Here is a 15,628-nt window from a genome sequence, read left to right as displayed (position 1 = left end):
CCAATATATTCAAAGGTTTTGTTTGGGAGAAAGGTTCTGAGAAAAAAGTCTATGTCAAGTGTTTTTGAGTGTAGATTCTGCTCATAACTAAGAATAAAACCAAATAAGAAACCATTGGTGAATGTTCGAATCTTCAAGAAGAAATTTCTTCCTAAGAATTATTGGTGAATGAGGCCCAGTGTTATCCTATTTTATTATTTTCACTGTGATTTATTTTGGCCTTTAATATGAACTATTTGGATTTGTGAATGTGTGCATTTGTGAAAGTATTTTTGGTAACACACAAAAACATTTTTTCCACATATGATATGTAATTGTAAACACTAGTCAGGTATCTTGGCTGAATTTTATTTGATCAATTTTCCATGCTTAAAATTTTAGCATACTGTGGTTTAGTAGCCAATGCGCCTGACAGAACCAATCCTTGGGTTCATAGCACCCCAGTCGCTGTACCTCCTGTACTCGCCAGGTCTGAGGAGATATTGTCTGCCTTTGTAATTGGGATGCTCATAGAAGAGCCAGTATCCATCAAGCACATTGCAGGAATGGATGTCGTTGTAGTGGAAGCGGTCATAAAGGGATGGACAGTCATCAGTAATTTCCATCATTTGACCTCCAAAATCAGAATGCTCGTAGATCCTCATTCTGTGAGATCCTTGATGCTAGGGATTAAAAGCATATGCAGATGATATTACAGCAGCTATTCTTGCTTAATACACATACTTTTACAACACAATTAATGCTTACTTGGGGAATTATACGGCAGGATCTCACACAGTCATTGAAACCCATCCACCGCTGGTAATCAGGGTACTCCCCCCTACAGAGGAAGTACTGGTAACCCATAAAGTTTGGCCGCTCATAGACCATCCAGTTCCCGCTTTCTACCTGAATGGAGTTGCATCGACTGAAATGGGAATGGAGGTCAGCACAGTCACTGCTGCACTCATAGGAACGGCCTTGAAAGTTCCTGTCCTCGTAGAAAATAATCTGAAACAGATGTGAATTTTTGAGACGCTTCTCTTTACAGGTGTTAGGTCTGATCTGACAGGTGTGATGGTAAAGTACACATAGAAACAATAAGACAAAAGATCAGACAACAGGCTTACCTTTCCCATTGTGCTGGATCAATGTAGTCTAACTACAACTCTGCCAGAGAATTGCTGGTACCCTTTTATATCCTTTAGGAAAACAGACATTGTCACTGACATCAATTGACTTTTCATGTCAGCTTTTTTTCAGCAGAATGGTCTGCTGCCAAACAACAAAAAGTGTTTGTACTACTCATCAGATGGGCAATTTGTCTTTGTCATTTCCACAAAGACTAAAATGGTGGTAGTTAACCCCTTGTTTAAATGTGTGTTTTAACAGAGCACATGTTTGCAAATAAATGATAGAAGGATAAGATTTGATAAAACCAACCCTTAATAGAGCGGCAACATGTGAGTTAATCATTTTTGCCTTACAGAGTTTGTACAAATTTTTTACGAGTGTGATCAAGTTAGATTTCAGTAGTTTGATTCTTGTCTGTTAGTCTAAACCAGAAATGTACCTCTAGGCATAATGGCCTAAAAGAAGACCTAAAAGAATCTGATCAAATCTACTATAACCAAAAGACAGTTCCAAAATAAAACTGGTAACCATCGTATTATGCAAGAAAAAGGAAAAGTCAGTTCAAAGGAAAATGACAGTTGTTTATTTTTATTTGTTTAAGAAACCAACCTCAACTCAACCAGAACTTGCCAAAATTGACAGTATACTGAGCAAAAATCTAGTAATTAGGAACTCTGCACACTTCATACTACAGCAAGTTAACACATTATAGACTTACTTATTAATACTTTTACCTTGTGGTTAAATTAAAGCAACTTGTACACAAGGCAGAAACATTCCTGTATAGTAATTATAACACTTTGGTTAGATTATTATTATTATTATTATTATTATTATTATTATAGATGTTATTGCTGCTGTTGATCATGTTATATTGTTGCTATTCTTGTTATTGCTATATTATTATTATTGATGTTATGCATTTTATTTCAACTTTTAAAAATGCATTAATTAAATTAATGCAGAGACATCAAGGAACTAGTCGTCTCATCTTCAGTAATGTTCTTAAACAGTGAAGGGCTGAGGTAAGTTCTCAGCCACAAATGAGCAATTCTCAGTTTTAGTGCTCTATTCTTCACCAAGGTCGTTTGGCTGGTGCAAGTTCTTTATTCCTGCCCTTTTCCATCACTTTATCATTCTTTAGGTTCTTTCTGTCAAACTTTCACTGCATGTATAGAATATCTGAGGTTCTGCAAATATGGTGGTCTCCTCCACATTGCTAACTAGATTATGGAGCAGATATTACCAGCCATGCTTCCACATCAATTAAGCTCAATTAATTCATTCAGCAGGCTTTGGCTGGTTGGATCAGATGCAGTAGCATTCGGTAAGGAGGAGGCAGCATATTAGATGCAGTTTGTAACTAACAAAGGAAACTCATTTAGTACTAACTGTACAGACTTGTTGGCACAAAAATAGAATAAAATAAAACAAATGCATTAATTTAATTAATAGCCCAGTTCCTAAAAAGATGAATAATCAGTTGACAACTGGGTCAGGTGTGTAGGGGCAGAGCAGTAAATCTCTAGGACTGGATTTGAGAACAACTATAGAATTATGATGATCTATTGCTTTCTCTCTGGTTTTACTAGTGTTAAACTGTTCATTGCTCTTCACTGAACAAATAAATAATTTGCAATTATATGAGTACATTCTTCAGAGTAGTTCTACAAAGACAAGGATCAAATTGTTATTATCTACTAAATTATTTGCATTTACAAATTTGATGTTGTCTTATTACAGTTTGCTTATTGACACATCTGAGGTTCTCTTATTGACAAACCTGTGTGTGCAATGACTGCATGAACTATAAATGTAAAAGTTAACTATTAGCTTCAGAGCCAGCTTCCTGAGTATTGTTTCTGCCCTGAACTTACTTTTTAAACAGAGAACTTCACTTAAATTAAAGCTATCAGTCTACACTCAGAACTACATAATGCTCACTGTGGTAGATGTAATTTGGTTTTAGCTGCTCCTAATCAGTGCTCGAAGACTGATCTGATTCATCTCAGATATTTGTGTGTTGTCTAGTACTAGTATGTTTTTTGACACTCTTCAAAAAGGTTCCTGAGTTGTTCTAGGCTTTAAAAAACATATATGTATCATGTCTCATTAACAAAAATGCTGTCATTAAGGATCTTTGTGTGTTCTTTATGGAACCAGAGTGGTTCTTCTAAAGTGGTGCTTGATATCCAGCAGTGTAGTAGTTCCTCTAGTCCAACACACACACTAAATCTACCAATAAACAGATGAGTTGAAAAGGATATGTTTAAGCAGGGACATCACTACTATGTGCTGGACACTGGCCCTCCAGGACCAGCAGGAACTCATCTATGGGATGTCACTCCACAGAACCTTTTTAACTGTAGAAAATCGAATGACGAGAAACCTGTAGAGCCCTTTACACTAATATCTAATAAATGTGCATGTTTCTCTTTCAAAATGTTTAATAATGACTTCCTTTACAGTCATCAATCTGGACATGATGGTGAGTCTTAAAATCGACAGCTAGATTTCACTGAAATGGTCAACAGTATTGTGCATGTATGTATGTATGGGTATGCAACAGGCACATCTCCACAGTGCTGTGTACTTATTTTTGGGTTAAACTACAGTAAGTACGCAGACAGTCAAACTACATTACACCAAAATTCCTAATAGCTATTAAAGGAATGGTTCCGTGAGAAACCAAATTTACGCTATCACTGCTTGTCCCAGGTGTAGTCCATCAGTCATGATGAGTTTTCTGTCCAAATTTTACTTCTTTGGTTTAGCACTGAAGTCAAGTACATCAGTCAATCAATCTTTTTTCTAAACGCAGAGTACACTGAGGGAGACTCTCATTTACAGGCACTAAAACCAGGGCCAAAGAATAAGAATGGGTAGTGATTATGTAAAATTAAATCTATAAGTATTGGCTTGGGCTGTCATTTTAGTTTAATCTTGTTGGTTCTGTAATTAATTGCACAAGAAATTTCCACAGACTTCCTTCAAGTGATCAGATGCATTAGTTAACCAGTTCAAATGAAAATTTCTGAGCATTTCTGAGTTGATGTATGTATTTAAGTTCAACTAAATCATCCACAGTATGAAATAGTGTGGAAGGAGGTTATAGATATAGATTCCAGCTACCACAAAACTGTTATTGTGTCCTGTGGCCTGTGGCTTTAAGACACAGTATGGCTTACGGTGAACTATAAAAATGAACCAAGGAATTTCAGACATCATGTAGGTAAACGCTTCAAGCAGCAACTATTGTTTTTTGAGGTGTCCCTTATAATAGCAGAAACAAGCGAGGCAATCTTGAACATTTTAGTTCTTTAGAACTCACTATGAGTCTGAATATACAGTGCTAACTGGAAAACGCACCAACCAAACTCACAAACGTATACATTTAAGACAGCTCATCACCCAAGTTACCCAAACCCATGAGCTCTCATGTTTGGGTAAAGTCAGTCCATCTTGGGTTGTGTTGATTTATTAAACCTATAAAATGACATGCAAAAGCAATAAACAATGTTCCTTTTTACTTGTGGTGTGTATCTACTACACTGTAGCAAAAGAATGTCTTCAGGTCAGGTCAGGTCTGATGACAAAAAAACCCCTCAGATTTAGGGTTTAGTCCAGTTAATGTACTGTTTCTTGTCAGCTCTTGAATCCAGGTGAACACGAAATGAGTATCCTTGCTGGAGGAAGAAAACCTCATATCTCCATATATTTTATATAATTTTTATATACTCCATACATCATATTTCATGTTTTTGACATCATTTGAAAACATTGTGTGTAAATTTCATGGACCGAAAGAAATGGCCCAAAATACTTGGAAAATCATCTGGTTCTATTGACTTACATTAAAAGTGAAGTATGTATTTATTTTCTTTTTTCTGTAAAGTTATCATTTTGGAGATACGAGGTTTACTTTTGACAACAGCAATATACAATAAGGGTACCATGATGAATAAGCTTTATAAGCACACACAGTATTTACTAGTAAGATTCTGCTTGCCTTGCTGCTTCAGTGGCAGGAGCTCAGGTAAAAGGACATCTAGGATCATGTCTGTGACAACTGGTCTCCAAGCAAGGACCTGAAAAGATCATATTCCACAAAAGGTTATAATAAAATTGTACTATTCAACATTTGCAGCTTGTGATTTTACCTTTAAATTCCAGAAATGAGATCTCCCTCTAGATTCTACCTACCTTAATCATGGATACAACTGTGGCCATTTTTGTCTCAGGATTCCACAGCCTCAACTCTGACCTTCTGTCTCTTTTATACCTGACGTAATGCCCAAAGAATACGTTCACCCATTGTGTAAACCCCTGACTGAGCAGCATGGCATAGATCTACTACAATTCTAGGTGGCCTCTAACCAGTTGCTATTCATTTTTTCAAGCATTTGTAATATGAGGCCCATTGATCTGTGTAGTCTGAGCTATTTATGTGACCTGCAAATATCTGAAAAATATATTCATACTTTCATGTTCTGTTTATATCTTTTCATATTCTGCTTATATTTTTAGTTTGAAAGTAAAGTAAGTATATTTAATTAAATTATATTACTTCAGAGTATTTTATTTATATTTCTTAACGTCAGTGTTAAACAGTGAAATTCCATTTAGACTAAGCTGTTAGTATACAGCTTTTAAAGGAGTATGCTAATGAAAATTACTGGTTATTTTCTTGCAGGAAATATTGACCTAAACAAAATGTCTTTTCAGTAACTTCATGTTAGTTTTGTAACTGGTAGAACTGATCAAATCATCCAAAAATACTGACTAACTTGTTGTACCCTGCAAAAATATGAATCCTAATAAATGTTTTAGTAAATTTCTGCACATTTTCACATTGAAATTGAAATGTATGTTTTACAGGCACTGTTGGAAATCACAACAGGTACATCTAATCAGTTTAGGTTCATGTTTGTTTTACTTACGAATACGACTAATGCAAGCTGGTCCACTGAATAACATGCACAATGTAGTATTGGTTTAACTGTAATATAGGCTTATGAATAACTTATAAAGGCAATTGTAGTGCAGAAATTTTTACGTAATAGTCTAGTAAAGTTTACTGGGTGTGTGACACAAATTACTTGTAAAGCTGACCACTCTGGACATGTAGGAATGTCTTTCTTCTTAGAATTATAAATGACCTGAAGAGGCTAGATCAGATGACCTATATGGAAAAAAAGGAGATATATGTTTACATATCTGAAATACATTTTGCAATCCATGCCAAAATACATTCCAAACACTGAAATGTATTTCAAAATATACTGCCATATTAACCAAATATATTTCAAAATGCATTCATGCTAAAATGTATAGGGAAATATAAAACCTAGAAAAGTACCATAAAGAATACATTTCTGTAATTGTATTTATCAAATGCCCTTTCAAATGAATTTGTATTCCACTATCTCAATATTAAATTTAAATTAATTTAAAAATTTTAAGTGGCAAACTAACCTTTGGCATGACAAAATCAAGTGCTGTAGGTATTGATACACTGAAAATGCAGGTATTTTGTTTATTTGAAATACATTTTGTGTGAGCGATGTCTTACCACATATGTACAATAGTTGTAATGCAAAACTCAGAAATGAGTACCATTGATTAATTAATGAAAATCAATTAATTGTGTTGTATGCTTAGTCATATCTGTAACCTTTGTTAAAACTACATATAATTGAAAAAAATGTAATAATAAATACAGAGAAATGCATTTTAAAAAAGATATTTAACAAATAAAATTTTTGGCCATTTTCAAACATTGCAAAAATATATTTTTCCACTGGGAAGCTTGGTTTAATCTTACGTGTTCATTTGAAAATGCATTCCCACATGCTGTGGGGACTAATACAGGAAATCCTGACTGATATGAGTAATTCATTTCAGGCCTACCACTGAAGTGCCATTATTCACTCCTCCCGTGTAGCACATTATTATAATCTTGAGTGACTTGCATGTCATTTTGTTGTTGTTCTACAGCTATATGGCCCAGGAATGACAAGGCATTCCTGGTTGTGCCCTTTGGCAAAACACTGAAACCTCTAATGACGCTGCTCTGCTAGTGATACTGTTCTGCCCCCAGACCAGACAGCAAAATTTTCCCTTGTAAAGTATAACTTAGTGATGTGAGAATTTACAACATTACATTGGATTGGGACTCGAGTGGCATATTGCCAAACTCACTTCTTTAAGAATAATCTGGGTCAAGTTTTGAAAGTTACAAATTTGCACCATTTTCCTGGGAAAGTGAATGTCATTTGCTCCATTTAATGTACACAACTGATCTTTAATGGCCATGTTGGACCTGATACATTTACACTGTTTGTATCTTGGGACAAATACGTAAATGTGTAGGACACTTTTTCCTGACAGTGTATAGCTCTTTTACAATGCACAATTAATGCAAATCTTCTAGCCCTTCACCTGAGTACAAAACCACCATTGTCTGGATATTGTTGGCTGGCAGACTATTGTCAACCAAGCAGTGGTATTATGGTGTGAAAGCCCCAGAAACATTACTGCACCTAATACATTCTTACCAGCATAATACACACTGCCAAGCCTCTACCATGTTAGTGTTACTGCAGTGTTGAGAATGGCTGACTTCCTGAATAATTTCATGTTTGCAGTGGTCCAATGATGGTTCATTTCCATTAATGGATGAAGTGGTTTAATAATTGTGCAAAAAGGTTTGTTTGCCGTAACTGTATGCAGCTATTATGCTAGATGTAGCTATTAAACTGGCAATTCAGTATACAATGTCATGCAACATTCCTTTTGTTGGTTTGACTGCATTATTGCTTAGCTAAACTGCATTAAAAGTACATCAACAACAAAGTCTGTGGAATATGTTTTTGCTCCTGTAACAAATAAACAAGGCAAAACTCAGATGTGCAATGTTACTTTATTGCATTCATGGGGAAATCATGTCTAACAGGGCTCCATGATGCGCCTAAGAGAGCCAATTCTAAAATTCATTGGACCAACTCCCATGTCTCTAAGGCTGCGGTACTCTCCGGGCCTGAGATATATCATCCGTCCTCTGAAATCTGGTTGCTCATACAAGAGCCAGTGACCCTCCATTACATTGCAGGACTGGCAATCAGACATACGATAGCGTTTCTGAATGGAGTCACAGTCATCCATGAGCTCGTGCATCTGTCCAGAAAAGTTCTCCCTCTCAAAGATTCGCATGCGGAAAGTACCCCTATGCTAAAGAATAAGACATGTAAATGTAAAAAAATGATAAGAATAAAGTAATACCACTTTTTGTTTAAATTATATTCAACTTTATAAACACCACACACCAAACAATTAAATACAACACAGATTATGACATGTAGAATATCCATTTGTGTGGAAATTACCATTGGAATCATCCTGCAGGACCTGATGCAGTCACTCTTGCTCATGCCCATCAGTAGTTGGTTATCAGGATACTCCCCTCTCCTCACCAGCATCTGGTGGCCCATGTAGTTGGGGCGTTCATAGACCATGAAACAACCACTCTCCACCCTGCAGGAGCTGCAGCGGCTTAGGTAGGAGGTCAGTTCAGGGCAGTCACTGCTGGTCTCATAGGAACGGCCCTGGAAGTTCCGATCCTCGTAGAAGATGATCTACAAGTTAGAACATTCATTGAATCAGATACATGGATAGCACTGAAAATTAGGTATTAAATGTTTAACATCAGATTTCTCAGATTTCTTGAATCTAGTCTTCACAAAACTACTACTTGTACTATTTGTGAAATCTGTTTCTGATTTGAAGAGAAATTTCCTACCCTTCCCATGTTGACTGCTTTTTTTCCCAGTTCAAAATGTGGCAGCACTTTAGAGGCATATGAGTGTGACACTTTTATATCCAGTTTGATTGCTAAAAACCTATGCGGCTATTGTGTGAAGGCCTTACTCAGCAATCCTATGCTGTTTGTTAAATCAGTCTGCAAGAGGATAGGTTTTCAAATTGTTTGTACCTGGGGTTGCGCCAATTGTCGCTTTTTCTGGACTGTAGGAGAGGGTGGGCTTGGCTCCTATGCAGAAAGACAGCACCTCTGTTTGGACAGGCAGAGCACCATTCATAATAGAAATGGAGGCACAGCTGCATTTACTACTGTTGGAGGCTTCCAGATTATGGGTTAGTCAGTCAGAAGGATTTTAGCTGTGGTCAAAAGGATAAATGGAAGATCTGTAAATAGAATTCCCTGAGCCACCAATGAACTAAGTGTGGGAGTATGAAAATAAATATGACAGTCCAATCAGTCCATTCATCCAATTGGTCTCCTGAAAGCATTGTTGCTAAATGCTGTGATAGTTTAGGTGATTGCAGTGCATTTGAGTTTTACAAATTCTTCTGTGTACTTAATCGCAATTGAGAGTACTTATTTGCTCAAAATTGACCCTAAAGAAAACTTTTTTTACTTTCACATTATGCAAGGTTCACATGAATTGAACCTGAAAATTACATGTACATGGGGTGAATATGGTAAGATGAACCTTAACAATTTTCATAACTGACGTCCAGTGAGAGCAAAAGTGGCTGCATGTTTTAACTCCACTGGGACAGCAATCCTCTCACTCTCATACCACTACACTATGTCTTGTTTCAAGGGAAACTGGAGCTTTCCATATTGCTGCTGCTTTTTGCTAGTTTGTTGCTGGCTGATTTACTTGTAGTTCTCCCTCACACACTGTCCAGTGTACTCTGCCAAACGTGTCCTCCAGTGTGAACTAGAATGGAGCCCCTAAAATGACATGGTGATAATTTTTTAATGAGAGGTGACCACAAATTTATGTACTGAAGTCATTAATTTGTTGAGGCTAGTGTTAGGTTAATGCATTACATATATTATCAATATATTAATTTTTGGCTGCAATAAGCTTAAATCATGGCCACGCCTTATTATAAATCATCAGGTCATCTCAGGGGCTCCATAAATTAGAGGTTGCATGGTCTAACCAACTAATAAATCCACTAGTTGGTGCTGTGGGCAACAGTCAAGGGCAGTGCCTGACATACAACAGTGGCAAAAACTGCAGTGAACAGGCAGGATGAGAGAAGAGAAATAATACATTTTCTGCTGAACAGCCCAAAGAACATCCTAAGCGTAGAAATACAGAAGATGAATCCAATTCAGTTGCAAACTGTGTTGAAATATAGACTCATAAGCCAGATCAGGTAGGTTTCCAGAACCACTCATTCTAATAGGAGCATGTCTCTTTCATTGATATTAATGATACTGATATTTCAAATATAAGTAACTGAGTGAAACTAAATGTCACAATTGGCCCCTGCCAGTCATCCATGTGCTTTTGTTTTGGTTTCAGTCTTATATGTGCTTTTGTTTACTTGTCCATGTGTTTTCTTTGTTTTGATTCTTTCCTGTCCTGCCCCCTTGTTTCTTGACTCCGTTCCGGATTGTAACCACCTGTTTTCTACCTGTATTATGTTAACCGTAGTTATCCCTGTTGTATTTGAGCCCTGTGTTTTCCCTAGTCCCTTGCTGGTCTTTTTTTGATGTGTAGTTCAGTGTTCTGTTTATTATGTCTGTACCCCAATCTCTCCGTGTTGGCTCCTTGACCCTAGACTGTTCTGACCCCAAATATGGATTTGCCCCGAATAAATCTCGCTTATCTCCACATATACGTCTCTTCATCACTTCATCACTCCCCCACATTACACTAAAACTGTTTCAGTGAAGCACAGCAACTTGTCAGCTGTACATGATAAGTGTTGTAAAAGCAGAGATATTGTAAAGGACACCATGGAGTCACTGGTTGGAAAATCAATGGGAAGCTTGCAACGGTCTGTTTAAGGGGAAAGTCCCATCCTTCAGCGAAGAGTCAGTTGGCTTGCTGGTTAAGCGCAAGCAAGAAAAGCTCCCTCTCATTATGGATATACACTGCTCAAAAAAATAAAGGGAACACTAAAATAACACATCCTAGATCTGAATAAATGAAATATTCTCATTGAATACTTTGCTCTGTACAAAGTTGAATGTGCTGACAACAAAATCACAAAAATCATCAATGGAAATCAAATTTATTAACCAATGGAGGCCTGGATTTGGAGTCACACACAAAATTAAAATGGAAAAACAGAAATAATAGAATAGAATAGAAATAATTTATCTGAATAAGAATCCAGTTTCAGACTCATCAAAACTGTCCATATAGTGTTCATTTTTCACCTGATGATTATAAGAAAGTTAGTAAATGGGATATTCTGAAATCTGCAGCTGTTCCAGGTAATTTTCTATAGATAAGAAGTGGACTTGAAGTAAACTTTATTTACTTTTCACTCTGTCTTTGTTGTCCATTTGTGCTCGCTTAGCACCATTTGCATCTCACATGCTTGTTAAATGTTGCTTTACACAATTTAACTGTAGAAATAAATAAACATCTTTTTTACTGTCTTTAGTATCGATTTATTCAAGCACTGCCATCAACCATTCCTGCTCCCACTCCCCACAGCAGAGACACTCCATGTCATTGGGAATCACCTGCTCTTAACTAAACTCTTAACTTAACTAATTCCTGTTGTACGAGGAGCTGCAGGTGTGTCCACTGATTCACTGATGGCTTCAACATTCAACTGTCGCATTTCCAGTTTGTCCTCAAGTTCAAACATATGCAGCTAAAAATGTGGTCTTCAATATTGTTATCGGATATAGTTTTGATTATGTACAAAAGCTTAGCCTCTTTTATTTTGTAATTCTTAATTCTCTGCCTTTGGTCGTCTTGCATGGAACAATACCACATACTGAGGCAAAAGTGTTTCTGGTTACTTACAATGGCTGATCCACCATTCATCTATGTTTATTATTTATTTTTGATTTTACAGACTTAAGTCATACTGTGTACTAAACCACAACAATGTGTCTGTGTGAGATAAATGAAGATCTGGAAAGTGTTTTGAGCAGGGTGAGAGACGTTTTTAGGTATCAACCAAGATGCACTTGGTGATGGTCCAAGTACAGTGTAAACTAAAGAAGCAAACTTGTGTCTTGGTTGATCAACCTCATCTGAAATAAGTGATAAATTATTTAACCCTTGTGTGATGTACTGCAAACTATTAGGTCATCATTCTGGATTACCTGATGGTGAGTTTCAAGATAGATGTCTAGATTTCACTTAACCCTAGTGTGGTGTTCATGTTTTTGTTACTCAGTGGTCTGGTGGACCCACTGCATTATTGTTTGTTTTTTGTTTTTAGTCAATACAGTCATAACAATTTATGTAAAAATATCAGATGTTTAAAATATCAATGGTGGTCGAGCAAAAGGGTTCTATTTTAGCAGCTATAGCCAGTCAGCAGCCTGTCCATGATATCCACCCTCACACATGCACACACACATATAAAAACACATACATACACACACACAGACACACACACACTAACAGTACACAATGTAGGAGGAGAACAGAATGAAGGACACAGCATATAAATATTTTTAATATTGGTCAGAGTGTGGTGCGTGTTGAAGATGACTTGTGGAGTCATTCTGTGATTTTCAAGGTAATTTTCATTCTCCAGTTACATTTTCAATGTCATTGACATTTTGCTACTAGTAGATAACATTCAATCAACAGTCAATTCAACTCTACATTTACCTTTTCTAAAGCAATATCTTTCAGAACGGTAATGAGATTATGGGTCAGATGCGTTGGATTGGGGCTTTACAGGAGCAGTAATTCATTTTAATGGGATTAGGGGAAAGTCTTATAGTTTGCTATGAATTTTTAGTTGTTCAGTTGGACCGAAAGTATTATACATTTTTGAATATGGTAAAGCAAAATTTCCATAATACATTAACAAATGAAATATTTAAAAACATGATGGTAGAAGAGTCCCAAGGCTTTTGAGTACTGTAGGTCTCACTCATTTCAAAGTGATAGAAGTCTGGTTTCGTATGACTGGAAAGAACTGCCATAAGTAACACTGGAAGGTAAAACTTATATCTTTCCATATTGGCTCTTGGCACAGTCTATCTACGTTAGACATGTCATTTGCACTTGATTTACTTAGCCTCTCTGTATGTTGTCTTCCCTGTTCCCTTTCTTTTGTTGTGACTGCATTCTTTTGTTAACCACCTAGTCTTGTTTGTAGAGCAAGTTACCACATGTCCTGCTGAGGAACATGTTTCTACACAACACCTGGGTATTGCATTAAATCTTTAACTCAGTTACGTATATATGTAACTTAAATCTATTCATTCACTTCTTTTACTTTTACTACTCTGTTTACTTTAGTTAAACATAACCATATTATATTAAATGAATGGGCATGATCTCCATGTTTTCATTTTTTATTTGTTTACAGAAATTGAAAATACCAACTGCTGGTTACAACGTGCTTTATGATTTTTATGATGAATGCAGCAATAGAAATGCACCAGTATAACTTTGAAATAATCTTGTTCCACTAACCTCCATTCAAAGCTAAGAATGTTTGTTCCTTTTCCTGAGAAATGAATGTCAATATACAATAAAACAATGTACAATTAAATACAAAATTAAGAGTTATTTTCGCCATGGTCTATTTTTCATTTCAGTGTTTTTGAATATGATTTACATCTGATGGATTACATAAAATACAAAATGCTAGGATTTAAGGAAGGCATTATTCATTTTTGTTGTATTTTGCATTTCTGACAGGCAGATGAATCTAACAGAAGTCAGTGATTCTTCTGGCAGAGCTGAAATTGACATTACTTATTCCCAGGTTTCTGAAGCTCCTGTATTCTCCAGGCCTAATGTACATCATCCTGCCTTTGTAGTGTGGCTGCTCATACATGAGCCAGTGACCATCCATCACCTGGCAGGACTGGCAATCTGACATGCGGAGGCGCTTGTGAAGGGAATCACAGTCATCCATCAGCTCGTGCATCTGTCCTCCAAAGTTCTCCCTCTCATAGACTCTCATTCTGAAAGCTCCTCTGTACTACAAGATAGAAGGAAATTTGCAAGAACATGTTAAAAATGACACTTTAGTTAAATAAAGAGCAAAACTAAATTCACCACAATATCGCAGTCAATACAAATTAAAACAAGAACTCTTTTTCTGCTTTATTTAGTGCTACATTAGAAGAACATTTTTCAGATTTACATTCTGGAATGTTTAAACAGGATTTGTTAAACCTTATTTAAACACATGTACCTGTGGAATCAGGCGACAGGAGCGCATGGAGTCTCTCATGCCCATGCATGTGTAGTCGGAATACTCTCCCCTCTTGATAAAGTATTGGTTTCCCATAAAGTTGGAGTCATCATAGACCATAAAGCAACCATTTTCGACCTTACATGAGTTGCAGCGGCTGAGGTAGGTAAATACATCAGAGCAGTCACTGCTGCACTCATAGGAGCGACCTTGGAAGTTTCTGTCCTCATAGAAAATGACCTGCAAGAATTCAGAAATTCTCTCTTTTTATGTTTTTTTTTACATAAATGTTACCAGTGAAACCAAACTCAAATGCTCAAATGACCCCACACAACATCTGACTCATAAATCTACAGCTGTTTCCCAAAAACCACAAACAACTTCCAAATGTGAAATCAAAAATGAACTAAAGGAGAAAGAAATTTGCAGAGCTTCTGGGGAAAACACAACAGTTTTACACCCCTGGTGTATTTTCTAGGTGAAAATAAGTTAACACCCTCTACAGAGAACACATATATCAACACTTAAGTAATAAAAAATTCAGTACACTATTTCTATTTCATTTCAAAAATATAAAATAAACAATTTTTTTCCGCAATGTGCAAAATTCAGCACATAAATAGTAATTATACCTTAAAACGTGCAGAACTGTGTTCCCTGTAGAGGATGTGTTAACTTATTTTCACTTAGAAAATAAGCAAAACATGTCATTTGACCACAGATGCCTAAAATATTTTGCATACTACTGCATGCATTTTCCTTTTACAATTAAACAGAATTGTAAATATAAAGAAAGATTTGGCCTACATAGTGAAATTGTAATGGTTGTTGATGTCACTACTGCACAGCATTTGTCCATCCAATACTTACCTTGCCCATGTCTGATAGACTTTGTGGGAATCCAGCCAATGCCCCTCTGAATGAATAGTTGAATGGCTTTTATACTTCATAGGCTGGCAGTGGGGCTTTGTCATTCAAATATCCTGAAACCCGATGAACAAGCACATCTGTGATTTCTGTTAATTTCACAACACTCAACAGGAAAACATTACAGATCTGTCTTTACAAACCCACTTAGTGTACAGTATTAATTTGATATTTTTGGTTCTAATTTCAATATTTTATATCAGTTACTCCTCTCCAGGGATCACCACCTTATCGTGGTGGAGAGGTTTGTGTGCTTGAAGGACCCTAGGAGCTATGTTGTCTGGAGCAAAAGCTCCTGGTAGGGTCTCCCATGGCAAACTGGTCCTAGGTGACAGGCCAGACAAAGTGTGATCCATAACCACCCCTATGAGGACAACAAAGCAGGACTTGTGTACCCTGCCCGGATCAGGGTTAC

At 36.5% G+C, this 15,628-nt stretch overlaps 3 protein-coding genes across 3 annotated transcripts; all 3 read right to left on the bottom strand.

Annotated features, from left to right (window-relative positions):
- Nucleotides 1-369: 369 nt before the first annotated feature.
- On the bottom strand, nt 370-1,136 carry LOC108424292 (gamma-crystallin M2-like). The gene is made up of 3 exons (XM_017692205.1): nt 1,110-1,136; nt 748-990; nt 370-662 (listed from the first exon to the last, which is right to left on the bottom strand). Exons 1-3 carry the CDS (start codon nt 1,116-1,118, stop codon nt 393-395), a joined length of 522 nt encoding a protein of 173 aa, XP_017547694.1. The 5' UTR covers nt 1,119-1,136; the 3' UTR covers nt 370-392.
- Nucleotides 1,137-8,054: 6,918 nt separating this feature from the next.
- LOC108424291 (gamma-crystallin M3-like) lies at nt 8,055-8,946 on the bottom strand. Its single transcript, XM_017692204.1, has 3 exons — nt 8,912-8,946; nt 8,499-8,747; nt 8,055-8,343 (listed from the first exon to the last, which is right to left on the bottom strand). Exons 1-3 carry the CDS (start codon nt 8,918-8,920, stop codon nt 8,062-8,064), a joined length of 540 nt encoding a protein of 179 aa, XP_017547693.1. The 5' UTR covers nt 8,921-8,946; the 3' UTR covers nt 8,055-8,061.
- Nucleotides 8,947-13,794: 4,848 nt separating this feature from the next.
- On the bottom strand, nt 13,795-15,165 carry LOC108424250 (gamma-crystallin M3-like). Its single transcript, XM_017692155.2, has 3 exons — nt 15,157-15,165; nt 14,287-14,526; nt 13,795-14,070 (listed from the first exon to the last, which is right to left on the bottom strand). Exons 1-3 carry the CDS (start codon nt 15,163-15,165, stop codon nt 13,795-13,797), a joined length of 525 nt encoding a protein of 174 aa, XP_017547644.1.
- Between the last annotated feature and the right edge of the window lie 463 nt (nt 15,166-15,628).

Source organism: Pygocentrus nattereri, chromosome 6, assembly GCF_015220715.1.
Source record: "Pygocentrus nattereri isolate fPygNat1 chromosome 6, fPygNat1.pri, whole genome shotgun sequence".
Lineage (NCBI taxonomy): Eukaryota > Metazoa > Chordata > Actinopteri > Characiformes > Serrasalmidae > Pygocentrus > Pygocentrus nattereri.
This window is presented reverse-complemented; position numbering and strand designations above follow the sequence as displayed.

What these genes read in the sequence shown, in the direction of transcription:
- LOC108424292 (XM_017692205.1), bottom strand. An exon ending in CCTGCCGTATAATTCCCCAA is followed by an intron (nt 663 to 747) that starts GTAAGCATTAAT and finishes TTTAATCCCTAG; the next exon opens with CATCAAGGATCTCACAGAAT.
- LOC108424291 (XM_017692204.1), bottom strand. An exon ending in CCTGCAGGATGATTCCAATG is followed by an intron (nt 8,344 to 8,498) that starts GTAATTTCCACA and finishes CTTATTCTTTAG; the next exon opens with CATAGGGGTACTTTCCGCAT.
- LOC108424250 (XM_017692155.2), bottom strand. An exon ending in CCTGTCGCCTGATTCCACAG is followed by an intron (nt 14,071 to 14,286) that starts GTACATGTGTTT and finishes TCTATCTTGTAG; the next exon opens with TACAGAGGAGCTTTCAGAAT.